The 17,414-nt window shown below is 45.0% G+C and overlaps 1 protein-coding gene across 1 annotated transcript in view; it reads left to right on the forward strand.

The window, feature by feature from the left end:
- LOC143961470 (NXPE family member 3-like) overlaps positions 1-17,414 on the forward strand; it is a 120,636-nt gene that overhangs the window by 92,954 nt on the left and 10,268 nt on the right. The window contains exon 4 of the mRNA XM_077470765.1: positions 7,642-7,715. Coding sequence (XP_077326891.1) covers positions 7,642-7,715 — 74 coding nt within the window. The remainder of the gene's footprint in view (positions 1-7,641; positions 7,716-17,414) is intronic.

Below are 17,414 nucleotides of genomic sequence, written 5' to 3' on the forward strand. Positions count from 1 at the left end.
TTTTCTCCCATTTAGGTCAATCATTTTTCATGTCCTATGTTCCTTCAGCAACTCAGGCTCCTTTTATACTCAGGATTAGTGTTCTCATGCTACGCTTGGTGTTATTGTACTGTGCCTTATTTTTCTGTTACCTTGGTGACGATATGAGGGTCCCCCTGTTTATCTTGCGCCTGTTGGACGAGTATCCCTTGAGAGTTTCCCCCTCCCCCCCCGCTACCAGATTTGATCTCTCAACTAACGTTGTTTTTTCTCATTTACCATGGCAATAACATGCATCTCCCATAATGTTAAGGGATTTAATTCACCTTCCAAACGGCGTAAAGCCTTTTCCTTTTATAAAAGTCTTGGAGCTAAAATCCTTCTACTCCAAGAAACCCATTTCTCCCGCTCCTCCCACCCTAAATTTTTTCATAAGGATTTTCCTCAGGCCTTTTACTCGCTCCACTCGTCCAAGACCAGGGGTGCCGCCATACTTCTCCACTCTTCCCTCCCGATGGAGGTTAAACATATATTCAGAGACCCCGAAAGTCGATATGTTATTGTTCAGGGCATTGTCCACAACAGAGAACTTACCATTGCCAGTATTTACGCACCCAATGAGGGCTCAGCTACTTTCTTTGGGTTATTTTTTGAGAAATTGGCACAATACCACTCCCCCCATGTGATCATGGGTGGCGATTTTAATTCAGTAGCCAACGCCACTCTAGACCGCTCGTCGACTTCGACCGCTTCTAGAGCTTTCCCGAGGTCGCTCTCTAGAGGCCTACGGGACCTGCAACTCACTGACACCTGGAGAGCCCACAACATAGGCTGCATGGAGTACACTTTCTTTTCCCACCCGCATAATAGTTATGCGAGGTTAGACTACATATACTCCACCCCAATTATACTTGCTAACTCTTTGGATGCCTCCATACATCCCTGTGTTTGGTCAGACCATCAGGCTATTTCCTTTACTACGGGATTTATTAAACTCGCCCCCATGCCCCATTCCTGGAGATTGAATGAATCCCTTCTCTCGGATGCAGGGGTGGAAGCCCAGGTAGCTCAGTCTCTGGAAGAGTATTTTTCCTTGAATGCTCGCCCAGATATGCAGCCCTCGACTCTCTGGATGGCACATAAAGCCGTCATTAGAGGAAGACTTATCAGTATTTCTGCGGCCCGTGACAAATCCAACAGACTTAGGATAGTTGAATTAACCAGAGAATTAGGTCACTTATATAAAGACTCGTCCTTGTTGCACTTGGACTCAACCAGGCGTTCCATAGACCAGAAGTGCCTGGAACTGGACTCCTTGTTGTCATCCAAGGTTGAGAAGACACTACGCTGGGCCAAGGCCCGCAGTTTGTTATTCAACAACTCTGCATCGACCTCGTTTGCTAGGAAGTTGTCTAACTCACTTCGCCCGCCTCATGTATACCGGCTGTCTAATAGAGACGGTTTTGTATCGTCACATCCCAAAGAAGTTCTCAAGATCTTCGAACAATTCTATACCAAACTCCTAGAATCCCCCCACACTCTTCCTTCTCCCGTTGACCTGTCCTGGTTACATGACATCCCTCTTCCGACACTCTCCCCCTCACAAATGGAGGCACTGAATGCCCCTATCACGGTCCCAGAAATCTTAGGGGTTCTCAAGTCACTAAAATTGGGTTCTGCCCCGGGTCCGGACGGCTTTTCGGCTCTTTATTACAAAAAATATTCCATGATCTTAGCCCCTAGAATGATGCAACTCTTCAACTCAATTTTGTTAGGCGATAGCTTCCCGGAAGAAATGCTGTTAGCTAACATGTCACTGATCCCTAAACCCAACAAAAATCATAATTTACCTCAAAATTTTAGGCCCATCTCGGTTATAAATAACGATATCAAAATATTTAGTAGAATCTTAGTGGACAGACTGGCAAAATGTATCCCTTCCCTGATTTCCCCCTTCCAATCTGGGTTTATTCCACATCGCTTTATCACAGACAACATCCGCCTAGCCTCAAACGTTATTCAAGATGCCAACCTGTTCTCCCGTAAGCTCCTCCTGTTGAGCCTAGACATACAGAAGGCGTTTGACAGTGTTACATGGAACTACTTAGACACACTTTTACCACTCATGGGCTTTCAGGGCAGCTTTCTGGTGGGATTCCAAGCCCTCTACAATAATCCTATGACCCGCATCAAGTTGCCTGGCTGTAGCTCAGAATTCTTCCCCATAGGTAGAGGCACTAGACAGGGGTGCCCCCTTTCCCCTTTAATCTTTGCTTTAGCCCTAGAGCCCCTTGCGATTGCGACATCTGACATCTCCTCCTGAGACATCCTGACATTACTGGTTACACTAAGGGTAACGAAATGTACAAATTTTGCATGTATGCTGATGATGTTTTGATGTTTATAACAAACCCTCATGTCTCCCTTCCCAACCTTTTTCTGACACTGTCTCACTTTGCGAAGGTCTCTGGTCTTTCCATTAATGTTTCCAAATCTGTAGCCCTCCCTATAGGCTTTACTCCCAATGACTTGGCCCTTATTAAACAAAACTACTCCTTTACTTGGGCTGCCTCCCACATTCCCTACTTGGGAGTGGGACTACCCGGGAATTTCCGTGACCTCTTTGGGGTCAATTATCCCCCACTGATTAGCAAACTTAAAAACACCTTAAAAGGCTGGCTCTCTTTACGTATCCCCTTTATAGGAAGAATCACAGCGCTCAAAATGGTCGTCCTCCCCAGGCTATTGTATCTATTTCGCTCTCTACCGGTTAAGCTCTCCAAATATTTTCTCCTTAACCTTCAATCCCATTTCAACAGATTTATTTGGAATAATAGATCTCCCAGGTTTGCGAGGGGGGTACTCTACAGATCTATGAAAAATGGTGGTCTGGGGGTTCCTCAAATTTGGTTGTATTATCTTTCCTGCAGATTTACTCAACAAGCACAGTGGTCGATCCCTAATTCTAGGGTCCCCTGGGTGAGGTTTGAGAGTGACTCGATTACTCCATTTTATATCCCTGGACTTATGTGGTCGACTCATCGTCCTCACTCGACTTTAACCACCCTTAATACTATAGTGGCGGACAGCCTCCTACTGTGGCACCGCTTCAAGCATAAATACAACCTCGCCCTGGGTTGCTCTATGGGTGCTTCCTTCCTGGGTGATCCTAGGTTCCCCCCAGCTTATCTCCATCCTGAATCTTTTGGTATGTGGGTCCAATGTGGGCTTACCCAATTGAAGGACTTTGTGACGGGTTCTGGCTTAGTTCCTTTTTCGACACTGCAGACCCGGCACCAACTCCCGGATGCTGAACGTTTTAGATACCTACAAATCTGCCACTTCTTTCTCTCCCGTTATGGGCTCCGGCCCCAGGCACAGCTCACTATCTTCGAAGACTTATGTTTTAATTTCCCACGCCAAAAAGGCCTGATCTCCCTGATATACAGGGCTCTGGAGGGACATTCTGTGTGTCAGCCTCTGCGATATAGATCGCGTTGGGAGGAGGAGTTGGCTCTGGAGACCGGAGTGGTGGATTGGGAGGAGGGTTGGAACAACATGCGCAAATGCACCAGATCCCTGACTATTAGAGAGACGGCCATCAAAGTTCTCACCAGGTGGTACTACACCCCGGTGCGTTTGCGCCAGATTTATCCCCTCACTTCCCCCAACTGTTTTAGAGGATGCAATCACCCTGGCACATTTATTCACATTTTTTGGGATTGTGATTTAATTCGCCCAGTCTGGCAGGAGGTCTTAAGGCTGATGGACGGGTTCGCTGGCCGAGCATTGTCCCTCTCTTATCACCACTGTCTCCTCTTCCAGACCCCCCCTGACACTCCTAAACACTTTGTAAGGTTAGTGCACTCTATGTGTGTTGCTGTGCTATGGACTATAGCACTTCACTGGAAATCCCCGTCGATACCGTTAGCACAGGTTCTCTCACGTATTGACCAAGTGATGCTGTCTGAAAAGATCTTCCACACTCTGCAGGACACAACGCGCATATATGACCTTAAGTGGAACCCATGGTTCCTATTTCGCTTACTAAAGTGATCGCACCTTGGGTTTTTCATATTTCTTCTCTTTTCTGTCTGCATTTTTTCCTCTTTTCCCTTTGTTTCTCTCTGCTCTGTTTCCCCTCTCTCTCTTGACATGATCTTTCTTATGTATTTTGGTTTTGTTGGTCAGCACATTGAACGTGTCATTCTCTCTCTTTTTTATAACCTGTTGTTGGATGTAAGACCCATACTGTTAACCAGTAATCTGTGGTTTGACCTGCGGTGTTCTGTTATTTGTTTATCACCTCCCTGTAATCTTGTCATCCAACTACTTATGCTAATGTTGAAATATGACTTCTTTTGCTGACTTTGTATTTCTGTTAATAGCTTTAATAAAACTTTTTTGAAAACAAAAAAAAAATAGGGTGATCAAAGGGTTAAATGTGATCCTAGGGAATGCTTGCTAACTGTGGCGGAGGTGCTTTGACTGAGGAAGGCAAATATCTGTGTTCCTGCTTAGCAGAAACACAGGATCGGTACATTCTCCTCTCACAGAATGGCCGCCTGCCTTGTTTACATAGTGAGACCGCTATTCTGCCTGCCTCCTGAATAATCGGTGCGCCCCATCAGACACAAAGTCCAATCACAGCCATAGTGGGTCCTTGGTGGCACGCCCATGCGCCCTAGACCTGGAAATGTAGGATCACGTACTAGGTACGTGATCTGGCATACAGCGACTGCCTCGCCACAGTATATCATGGGATGGGTGGAATGCTCTGCAGTGTGTCAATCAGATAGGCGAAATGCTCTCCAGTGTCAAGGGATGGGTAGAATACTCTGCAGTGTCATGGGATGGGTGGAATGCTCTGCAGTGCATCATGGGATGGGTGGAATGCTCTGCAGTGCATCATGGGATGGATGGAATGCTCTGCAGTGGATCATAGGATGGGTGGAATGCTCTGCATTAACATGGAATGTATGGAATGCTCTGCAGTGTGTTATGTGATAGATGGAATGCTCTGCAGTGTATAATGGGTTGGGTGGAGTACTCTGCAGTGTGTCTTGTGATGGATGGAATGCTCTGCACACATATATACGCATACAAAAAGATATAGAAGATATAGAAACACACATAAATATTCACACACACACACACAACCACACAGGCGTTAAAACAATCAGCAGTAGAGTACCTTTAATCACACAGCTGGGTACTGCACTGTAGAGGGAGGTAGAGAGCACAGCACTCAAGAAGAGACACCTCTTCCTCCTTTGCTTTCACCTATCTGAGTGTGTTCACTGTCTGATGGCGCTCCCAGTGCCAATACACGATGGGGAATTTAGTCTGACAGTCTCTCTCTACCAGAAGCACGCCCCCCTTCCATCCCAGAGCAAGGGCGGGGTCACCCCACTGACCCCGGTAGCTACGCCACTGTGTACCCCATTGAAATCAATAGGAGCTGAATCTGTCAAATTTAAAATGCCCATTTTCTGGGCCAGTTAGCAAAGGGTTATCAAAAAACAGCATAGAGTTGGAAGGGAATCACTGACCTGGGAAACATGTACTAATGCACAAAATAATTCAGACTGGAATCAGAGTTTTCTTAAAGCGGGAGTCCGCCGGGACTCCGCGTTTTTTTTTTTTTAAAGCCAGCAGCTACAAATACTGCAGCTGCTGACTTTTAAAATAGTGACACTTACCTGTCCAGCGCGCCCGCGATGTCGGCACCCGAAGCCGATCTCCCGATCGTCTCTCGGGTGCTGCCGCCGCCATCTTGGGTATGGGAATCAGGAAGTGGAGCCTTTCGGCTTCATTTCCCGGTTCCCTACTGCGCATGCGCGAATCGCGCTGCGCAATAAGGACGCTCCCCGCTGCCTCTGGGATCTGTGTGTTTCCCAGCAGGCAGCGGGGGACTTTCGGAAAGGGGCATAATCATGCAAACATTTGAAAAGTCTTTTATTGAAAAAAAAGAAAATCTCCAAAAATATCCCTTCATCAAGCATTGATGCTCACCAACCCCCAACTGTCCAAAAGTAAAAACCTGACAGATGCAGCATATGTTAAATCCTGATGCTACTTCTTGCCTCCCCAAGCTGTCATCAGCTATATCAAAAGGTGTACTAGAAATATTGGGAAATAACTAAATTAATATAGTGACCAAAATACTCAGCAGGCAAGCCTTTCTTTTGCCCAATTTTTTGTATTGTCAAGAGTATTGGGACACCTACCTTTACACGCACATGAACTTTAATGGCATCCCAGTCTTAGTCTGTAGGGTTGAATATTGAGTTGGCCCATCCTTTGCAGCTATAACAGCTTCAATACTTCTGGAAAGGCTGTTTACAAGGTTTAGGAGAGTGTCTATGGGAATGTTGGACAAGAAAGCCTGGCTCGCAGTCGCCGCTCTAATTCATCCCAAAGGTGTTCATTGGGTTTAGGTCAGGAATGTGCAGGTCAGTCAAGTTCCTCCACCCCAAACTTGCTCATCTATGTATTTATGGACCTTACTTTGTGTACTGGTGCACAGCCATGTTAGAACAGGAAGGAGTCATTCCCAAACTGTTCCTACAAAGTTGGAAGAATGAAATTGTCCAAAATGTCTTGGTATGCTGATGCCTTAAGAGTTCTCTTCACTGGAATTAAGGTGCCAAGCCCAACCCCTGAAAACAACCTCACACCATAATCCTCCCTCCACCAAATGATTTGGACCCATTCACAAAGCAAGGCCCATGGATGAGCACGTTTGGGGAGGAGGAGCTTGACTGGCCTGCACAGAGTCCTGACCTCAACCCGATAGAACAGCTTTGAGATGAATTAAAGCAGAGACTGCAAGCCAGGCCTTCTCTCCAACATCAATACCTAACCTCGTAAATACGCTTCTGGAAGAATCTTCAAGTATTCCCATAGACACACTCCTAAACCTTGTGGACAGCCTTCTCAGAAGAGGTGAACCTGTTATAGCTGCATAGGGTGGGTGTTAGAAAAGTTTTAAATGTTTATTGTGTGACTATTAGAAAAACAATAGTCCTGAGACTGATTTGTTAAAAAGCTTACTTCTGAGCACATTATTGTATTAACTCATTGTATTGTTTTGTCTTAATTAACTCCATAGTAGGTAGGATGATTAGATTTAACTAAATATGATAGCCTAAGAATGTACAGGGAACATGGATAGCTAATAAAATGCTAGCCTGTGCCATGACAACGTTATTTATGTTCCCTCAGCCAATAGAAGCACAGAGATGTTATTCTTATGGGGTATGTGAGGGCGTAACACGGTCTTTTGGCAGACATTTTTCTTCAGCTTTCGTGCTGTAAGCATGTCTCTCTGTTGTGGGCCACATCAGAAATAAATTTTCCTGCTTCTCAGAATACCTGAAGTTTTTTTACTGATCACAAGGGAAATTCCTAACAGTGGGCCAACTCAATATTTAACCCTAAAGACTAAGACTGGGATAATCTCAAAGTTCATGTGCGTGTAAAGAATCTTTAAACATGATTGCCAACAAATGGTTCAGAGCTTTACAAACTAAAGGAAGACAGTACAATTACAATACAGGAAGATTAAGAGGGCTCTGTTCATAAGATAGCATTAGCTTTAATAATAAATGTATACCAAGGCTTCATCTTTTAAGCACTTTTTTTTATTGGCTCTTTCAGGTCACTGATTGACCAAGAAATCCCATCAAGCCTTGGGTCGCTTAATGTCTTACCTCAGAAGAATGTTACAAGTGGTAGGTGTTTTTACATTCTAACTTGTTTGAATCATGTGACTTTTTTGTTCCCCTGGATAATTTTTTATTATTTATTCTTTTATTTTTGCATTTCAAAAAACATCATACAAAATATTTACATAAGACTTCCATATAAATAAAGCAACCAACCGATACTACCCCCCCCCCCCCCTCCATCTGTCCCCATTTAGTTCCCCTGGATAATTAACCCTTGTAGTGTGGGCACAGCTCCACTGCAAGAGATATTTTTTTATTGCCAGAATTGGGCTTTAACAGAGATTTCCAAACTTAAGAAAATTATCTTCCTAAAATAAAGCATTCATTTTATTTATTTTTTTCTGTAGGGATTGAGTAGGGGAAATAAGCATATGTTGTTTATGTATTACAATGCCCATGTGGATATCAGTATGTAGGGCAGACTAAAAGAAGAAAAGGTTAGCAGAACACATTAATAATATTCAGAAAGAATTTAAACAGCACAGTGTTTCCCTTCATTTTAGGATGGAATATAATAGGGATCCTATCACAGTGGCAGGGTTTCAATGGAGTGAGTGAGGTGTCCAAATAAGAGACCATATTGGATTTATTTACTGAATGCTCCTTTTAAAAGTGGCCTTATCATAGAAACAGATTTGAATTGTTACATAAACCATTATTAGGAAATAGATACTGATACAGTAGGTATATAGGGACACTAATTTTAGGCACTCCCTGTTTAATTATTTGATATGGAAATGGGATTCTCAAGGTTGATTTATCTATGTAATACTTCATGAATTCATTGATTCTGTTTAATCTTTTTTAACAATTCATGGATTTTATATAATATTTAATTTAACATATTATTTAATTAATTGTTAACAATATTTTTTATACATTTTATTTATGTTTTTTTAATTTATTGATTGTAAATTTATAACTTAAGTTTATGAAGAAATAAGAATATAGTGCTCAAGATAAATTAACAAATATAATATTTATATGGATTTTGTGAATTGTTTGGTTCTAGTATATTTTATAGACATGTGCAGTCGTTTTCGTCCGAATGCATTTTTGTCCGAATTTCAGCTATTTTCGTTTTCATTTTGACAAACGATAACGAAAGCACAGAATCCGAAAAACGAAAGATCCGACATAAATAAATGCTTTATTTTCGTTTTCATTGTTACAACAGTTCGATATAGAATAGGAGATTCGACATGACTCTGACAACAATCTGTCTATAGAACCTGTGGTCGAATGTGCCTAACCTTACCTCTATTAGTCCAAGATTATCTAGAGAAAATATTCGACAGAGAAAAAAGATTTGACAGAGAGAAAAGATTCTGCAAGTTACTGTCCTAAAAAGTGTTTGGGGACCCGGGTCCTGTCCCAGGGGACATGTATCAATGCAAAAAAAGTTTTAAAAACGGACGTTTTTTCGGGAGCAGTGATTTTAATAATGATTAAAGTGAAACAATAAAAGTGTAATATTCCTTTAAATTTCGTGGGGGGGGGGGGGGGGGGGGTGTCTATAGTATGCCTGTGAAGGGGCTCATGTTTTTGGTGCTTAGAACTGTCCTTGCACAAAGTGTCATTTATGCAGGAAAAAAAGTCCTTTAAAATCACTCGCAGCTATTATGAATTGTCGACTCCGTAATACAGAGAACACTCATTGAAAGTCATTGATAAAAAAAAAATAAATACATTTAAAAAAAAGCGTGGGGGTCCCCCAAATTCAATTACCAGGCCCTTCAGGTCTGGTATGGATATTAAGCTGAACCCTGCCTCAAATTTAAGAAAAAATTTCACGTGGTGTTCCCCCTAAATATCCAAAACCAGACCCTTCAGGTCTGGTATGGATATTAAGGGGAACCCCGCGTCAAATTTAAAAAAAATTTGACGTGGGGGTCCCCCTAAAAATCCATACCAGACCCTTTATCTGAGCACACAACCTGGCAGGCCGCAGGAAAAGAGGGGGGGGATGAGAGAGCGCCCCCCTCCCTCCTGAACCATACCAGGCCACATGCCCTCCACATTGGGAGGATGCTTTGGGGGTCTGTGTCTGTGTGACCCATGTTGATGAGGACAAGGGCCTCATCCCCACAACCCTGGCCGGTGGTTGTGGGGGTCTGCGGGCGGGGGGCTTATCAGAATCTGGAAGCCCCCTTTAACAAGGGGACCCCCAGATCCCGCCCCCCCTGTTAGAAATGGTAAGGGGGTACAAAAGTACCCCTACCATTTTACAAAGAAAGTGTAAAAAATAGTTAAATAAGACAAACACACTTTTGAAAAATTCCTTTATTAAAAATAAAAAAAAATAGAAAAAAGATCCCAGCGGGGGTAATCCACTCTTGCTATCCAGCGATGGATTATCATCTCTCCGGGGTCCAGCGATGGCTCATCTGAATCAGCGCAGCATCCTTCTTGCTCCTTGCTCCCGAAAAAACGGCCTATTTAAAACTTTTTTTTGCATTGATCCATGTCCCCTGGGGCAGGACTCGGGTCCCCAAACACTTTTTAGGACAGTAACTTGCAAATTAGTCTTTAAAATTAGCACTTTAGATTTTGAACGTTGGAGTCCCATAGACTTTAATAGGGTTCTAAAGTTCACACAAAGTATGCTATATACTAGCTCCGTCAAATCTTCTTTATACATTCGACAGACACCATAAGCCTTCAAAGACAGATTCGACCGTAATTCATGTGGATTTTCGGACGAATGCAATTTTTGAACCAAAAACGAAATAAATAAAAACGAATTTCGGGAGTAACTAAATAAATTTTTCGGATGAAAACGAAATTCCGAAACGAAATATTTTACTCTGCACATGTCTAATATTTTAACAGGTACAGTTTTATTAACTTTTACACAACGTAAAAATACAATAATAGAAAAGAAAAAAACAACAGTGGCATGTGCGGAAATTGGTAATAAAAAACCTCAACACACAGCCTTAGGCCAGCCATAGACAGGGCAAATTTCTTTCCTGCAGCCTTGGATTGCAGGAAATACATTTGCATGATTCCCCCAACAGCACAAATAGCACTGAAAGGGTAATCCCTCCTGCCTTTAGCAGCCTTTAGCAATAATCTTATGTGAATCCGGCAGGCTGGTTGTACCCAAGTTGATCGATCATTCAACTTGGTACACTCAACCTGCCCATACATGGTTCAAATCTCAACCAGTTCAGCAGGAACTATGTCTATGGACGGCCTTAGAGAAGCACCAGCTAATTTGGCTCTACAAACTCTACAGTGTTAAATCTCTGACCTTACCCCATGCCTTCCATACTTTGTTAAACTTCTTAGGGCAATCACGGGAAAAATAGGTATGCTTATACAGAGGTAATAATCTGTTTCCTGGGGAGCGCCACTGCTGTAATGTGCCAGAATTCCTAGCATAATGTAACACATAAAAAAGAAACAATCATTTGTGTTGGGTGGTATCAATTGTATCACATAACCTCAGCAATAGTAAAAGCGGTAAAGTAGTATAGTAAAGTACAACATATAAACAACATACAAACAACACCCTGTGTGGACACAGTTACCAGTTACCCATTAATGCAGTTGTACACACGATCAAACAATCGGGTGGAAAAGTCCGGCAAACTGAAGTCCGCCGGACAATCCCCCCAAGTGTAGCCTCTGGCATACTTTTTTGACCCGAAAGTACGGTGGACTTAGAAAGTAATTTTGCACTCCAATCTTCCCTCCGGACTCGCATTTCGGCGGACAATCTGGCCGTGTGTATGCCAGTCCGCCGTACTTTTGAAATGAGGGGACTTTTCCCGCCCGGAGAAAAGTCCGCTCATTTCGAGTGGGTCTCCAGGTAGGCAGGGCCTGCGAAGGAGACGTCGCTGGCACCGCCACCTGGTATGGACTTAAAGGGGGACTCCCAACGCCGAAAAAAAATCGGCGTGGGGGTCCCCCCAGGTCCACATTAGACCCTTGTCTGAGCTACCCGGCTGGCCAGGAAAGGGGGGGACGAGTGAGCGCCCCCCTCCTGAGCCGTACCAGGCCGCGTGCCCTCAACATGGGGGGTGCCTTGGGGAAGGGGGGGCGCGGCCCCCCCACCCCAAAGCACCTTGTCCCCATGTTGATGAGGACAAGGGCCTCTTCCCGACAACCCTGGCCGTTGGTTGTCGGCGTCTGCAGGCGGGGGGCTTATCGGAATCCGGGAGCCCCCTTTAATAAGGGGGCCCCCGGATACCGGCCTCCCACCCTATGTGAATGAGTATGGGGTACAATGTACCCCTACCCATTCACCTGTAAAATAAAGTACAAAAAAAAACACATCACACAAGATAGAATAGTTTATTGCACAGCTCCGGGGGTCTTCCGTCTTCGGGGGGGGGTCTTCTCGCCGGACTCCTCCGCTATCTTCTTCTAGCTCTTTTGCTAGCGGAGGAGCCCGGCTTTCTTCCTTGCCGCCACCTTTCTTCCGACTTCGGGGGTCTTGTCCCCCTCTTCGGTTCTTCTGCCTGGCCACCGTGCCTTCTTATAGCTCTTTTACAGGCGATGGCCCGGTCTTCTGTCACCGCTGTCGCCGCCGCCTTCTGTTCTTCTCTTCTTCTCTTCAGATGCTGCCTCGTCGGATCCTCCGCTCACAATGGCTCTGACGGGACGCGCGGCGACTTATATAGGGACATCACGGGATGATGTTCCCGCCCATTATGGTGTCACAGTCACAGAGGATGCTAGGACTGTGACATCAGACATCAGCTGCCCCCCCTTCCCCAAGGCACCCCCCATGTTGAGGGTATGCGGCCTGGTACGCGGCCTGGTACGGCTCAGGAGGGGGGCACTCGCTCGTCCCCCCCCTTTCCTGGCCGGCCGGGGAGCGTGCTCAGACAAGGGTCTGTTGTGGACCTGGGGGAACCCCCACGCCGATTTTTTTTCGGTGTTGGGGTTCCCTGTTAAGTCCATACCAGGTGGCGGGGTCAGCGACGTCTCCTTCGTGGGCCCCACCTACCTGGAGACGCGCTCGAAATGAGCGGACTTTCCTCCGCGTGTGTGGGCGAGTCCGTTCATTTCAAAAGTAGGGCGGATAGTACGGCGGACTTAGTACGCCATATTAGTCCGCTGAAAAAGTGCCGTGTGTGGGCAAGTAGCCCGTTCAGAAAGTCTGTCGGATAGTCTGCTATGTGTGTACGCGGCAATAGAGGACTGGACCTACGGTATAAAGATTAATGTATTACTATGTATTACTATATCAAGGTGCCTAAGTGGCACCAGCAGATGTAGCAAAATGGAGGCCGGAAGTGGGATTTTGTAAAACCAGAAGTTGCTCCAGCCTACTCTGTGACTCCACCCTGGGAAGCCAGATGCAGTGTCACAACAAAAAGTGTGTCCAGAGTTTGGATGAATCCGGACCAAACACTGGTCAACAACAGAAGGACACACAAAATACAAAACAATTCATAAAGCAAAACAATACTAAACAAAACACACACAAAAAAATACATTTAAAAAAATCAACCAAAACTGTAAACTTGTAGGTGCCTCACCCACTGAGAAGCTCACATTCCAAATGAACAGAAAACCATTCTTAAATTTTGTATCACCCTTCCTAACCTCCGCTTGGTCCTACACAAGTTTTCCTCCCTCTCTGGTCTGAAAATGAATCAAAATCAATAGCATTACCTAAAAATGTATCCTCAGGTGGTACATATGAGATCAATACTACAGATGGCCACTAGATGGCATTAAAGTTTCTGAGTTCAGTTCAGCTTATGAGTGAGAAAGAAGATAATGTCTTTCATGTGTCCACCTTATGAAGTAATGTTCTGAAAAGCTAGTGGCTGGGTACATCTGTGGCTGGCTTCACACTGGCACGACTGCTGTTGTCTTTGGACAGGAGGTTCTGGTGGCTGAGGATAGAACCACCCTACTGCATGGATAACCTCTCCAAACTGACTGTAGCAAAGTCCTCTCCAGTGACTGGGGCTTAGATAGATGCTGCATGCTCTTGTGCTCACTGCTGGTGGCCCGTACATCAGACTTCACGGGGGAGAACCCAGCACATGGTGACAGTTCACATTCCCTTCCCAGTCACTGCTGTCCCATCAGGTAGGGTCTCTGTGAGCACAGGAAGCAGGGAGGAGCCAGAATTTATACCTCCTGGGCGTGTCCAAGATCTCAGGGGATTCTGGGAGCCCAGAGGATTGTGGGAGTTTGAATTAAAGGGACCTGCACTCCGCCACACCATCACACCTACATATTCTGACATATTTCAATAAAACTATGCCCCTGCCTTTTCAACAAAATGTGGTCTGCTGAAACTGTGGAAATACTACCCTAATTCTTTACTGGGAAGAGTGGGGACAAATAAAATAATTGTATTACCAAAATTGCTCTACCTCTTAAGGGCTTTGCCTATCATGGTTCTTTAAAGAGAAAATATTACATTTTTTTGGGTGTATAAACATCCTAGAGTCTCGAAACACTTCTTTTATGCCTCTCCGTTGTCTGGGGGTTTTGGCCTTTCACAGTTTCAGCTATACTATCTGGCAGTCAGATTGACTCATCTAGTGCACTGGAACATATTTGAATCTAGAGTTCCTTAGATTCAATTTAAAACCACTTCTATTCATCCATATTGTTGGGAACTTTCAGAACCGGACGGCTGGGGATTTCCCTAGGAAGCCTTGGGATCACACAGAGGCATCACCCACAGGATAGATTCAACACATGTCCAGTTTATTCAGGGGATTTCCATAGTTTGTATACAGTTTGTATACAGTTTGATCAATAGGGGGACTGGTTCCAGGTTAGTTATAACTCATAGTCTCATGATACTTTTGGTAAACACCACATGTTAAGATGTTCTCACGAGAAACTATTTCTGCAGAGTCAGGCATATCTAAACATGTCTGAACAAACAAGATGTTGTGACTATGGACCACACATAATTCCATGAAAAATAAAGAAAAATATACAGCATAGAAACACCATTAAAGCTTCAATCCTCTCTTTTATCATGAATATGATAAACCCTTCTAAATAATTTGGGCAGCAGGCTTGTCCAAGACTGATCATCAGCCTTATTAATCATTTTGTTAATCTTCTTCTTGATAGTGCACACTAGATAACAATTATACAGAACAAGTATAATCAAAACAACAACATAGACAGCAAATGGGTAAAATAAAGCTTTTACTACCTCACTTTCTGTATGTGACCACCCTGTAAATACATCATACTGTACCTACTGGGTTTAATATGGTCATCTTACGTTTTTCACTCCCTCATAGCCCCTCTTAACACCATAGTATCAGAATCCCTCTGTTTGTGAAACCAAACATAAGTATTACTTAAAGCGGGAGTCCGCCGGGACTCCGCCGGGACTCCGCGTTTTTTTTTTTTTTTTTTTAAAAGCCAGCAGCTACAAATACTGCAGCTGCTGAATTTTAAAATAGTGACACTTACCTGTCCAGCGCGCCCGCGATGTCGGCACCCGAAGCCGATCTCCCGATCGTCTCTCGGGTGCTGCCACCGCTATCTTTCGGCTTCATTTCCCGGTTCCCTACTGCGCATGCGCGAGTCGCGCTGCGCAATAAGGACGGTCCCCGCTGCCTCTGGGATCTGTGTGTTTCCCAGCAGGCAGCGGGAGACTTTCGGAAAGGGGCGTAATCTACGCCCCTTTCTGCAGAGAGCTATCCCAGAAGTGGGTGCAGATACCTGTACTGTACAGGTACCTGCACCCCCCTCCCCCCGAAAGGTGCCAATTGTGGCGGGAGGGGTTCCGATGAGCGGAAGGTCCACTTTAGGGTGGACCTCCGCTTTAAAGTGGATGTAAACCTGATTCAATTTGAGGTGGGCACTGGCACATATATCTGCAGTGTTCTCTTATCTCTCTTTAAAGCACTATGCTCCATAGCTTTCTCCTGCTCCGTTCTTCTGTTATCAGCCTGATAACTTCTGACAAATTCTCCATCACATAATAAAAGCAGCCTGAGTTTTGTGTTGGGGAGGATGCTATAAATAGCTTAGCAGAGCCCTGAACTATTCAATGAAAATATCTGAAAGTCTCCACCTATGAGGAGAGGGGTGTGTGCCTTTCCTCCAATCAGCTGTTTTGGCTGAATGGCCAGGCTTCACTGCAGTGTTGAACAGGAAGAGAACATCCCCTAACACTATTTGAACTTTCTAAACAGTATATAAAGCTGAAGACAGCAGCATGTAAAACTTATGTAGGGAGATGTGTTTCATCCCTGTGTATCATCTGAGGCTGTTCACTTAACTGGGTATACATACTTGCCAACAGTCCCGATTTTCCCAGGACAACCCTGTTTTTGGGACCCTTGTCCCGATTAATTTCCTGGGATTTTGCCTTTGTCCTGGGAAAATTGGGAATGTTTTAGGAAAAAATGGCTGGCGGGCTACAAATAGATGGAAAGGATTATTTCCCCTTGTGTTCAGTGGAGAGGGGGGGCAACCAATCAGTTTCTCCACTGAACACACACGAGAAAGCTGGGAACCTCCGGGAACTGTAGCAGCCGTGCTGCTGGGGGACACAGTTTGCTCTGTAAGGAGGGCTCCGCTGCTGCTGCCAGGGACACTGAAGTAAGGAGAGCTCCGTTGCTGGGGGACACAGTCCATTCTGTAAGGAGGGCCCAGCTGCTGCTGCCAAGGACACTGAAGTAAGGCAGGCTCTGTTGCTTTGGGACACAGATCGCTCTGTAAGGAGGGCTCCACTGCTGCTGCCAGGGATACTGAAGTAGGGAGGGCTCTGTTGCTTAGTGACACAGATCGCTCTGTAAGGAGGGCTCCGCTACTGTCAGCTGCTGGGGAAACTGAATTAAGGAGAGCTCTGTTGCTGGGGGACACAGATCTGTAAAGAGGGCTCTGCTGCTGGGGGACACCAGAAGTAAAGGAGGGCTCTGCTGCTGGAGGACACTAGATGTAAAAGAGGGCATCGCTGCTGGGGGAACCAGATATAAAGGAGGGATCCGCTGCTGGGGAACACCAGATGTAAAGGAGGGCTCCTCTGCTGGGGACACCAGATGTAAGGAGGGGCTCCGCTGCCAGGGACACAGATCTGTATATAGGGCCTCTGCTTCTGAGGGCACCTGATGTAAGGACAGACTCTGTTGGGGGCACCTGATGTAAGGACGAACCCTGCTAGGGGCACCTGATGGCATCTGGTGGCAGGCGATATGGCAGGTGACATGCTCAGGGGTACCACTGATTCTGGATTATAGTGAGTTAAATGATTTCATTCTATATTACAATGTAATAATAGTAATAATGCGCTTCAATCATCCAGACACCACAACAACCATGGTGCTGGGATGATTGAAGCGCTAACACCAAGTGTTTGGAGTATCTTTATTTGCTGATTTGTTAAACTCTTTTATACACATTTCTATTGTGGAGTAGGATCTGGGCCTGCTGTCCCTCCATCCCTCGTTCCTTCCTTCTCTCTCCTTTCCTCCTTGTTTCCTTCTTTCTCTCTCCCTCCCTCCCTCTTTTCCCCTTTCTTTCTCCATCTCTCATTCATCTTAGACTCTAACCACACCCCCATTTGAACTATGCCCATATAAACCACGACCACTATTTCACGTAAACCATGCCTAATTTTATTTTTTGGCTATGCCATGCCTACAAACACATGCCCCACCCCCTAATTATAATAAGACTTCACAGCCAAAAAATTGTCCCTATATTTTTTTTACAATGTTGGCAACTATGGGTATATGTGAGGGTTTTCAT

Source organism: Lithobates pipiens, unplaced genomic scaffold (assembly GCF_037356315.1).
Source record: "Lithobates pipiens isolate NorthernLeopardFrog02 unplaced genomic scaffold, aLitPip1_a1.2 Scaffold_8, whole genome shotgun sequence".
NCBI classification, from domain to species: domain Eukaryota; kingdom Metazoa; phylum Chordata; class Amphibia; order Anura; family Ranidae; genus Lithobates; species Lithobates pipiens.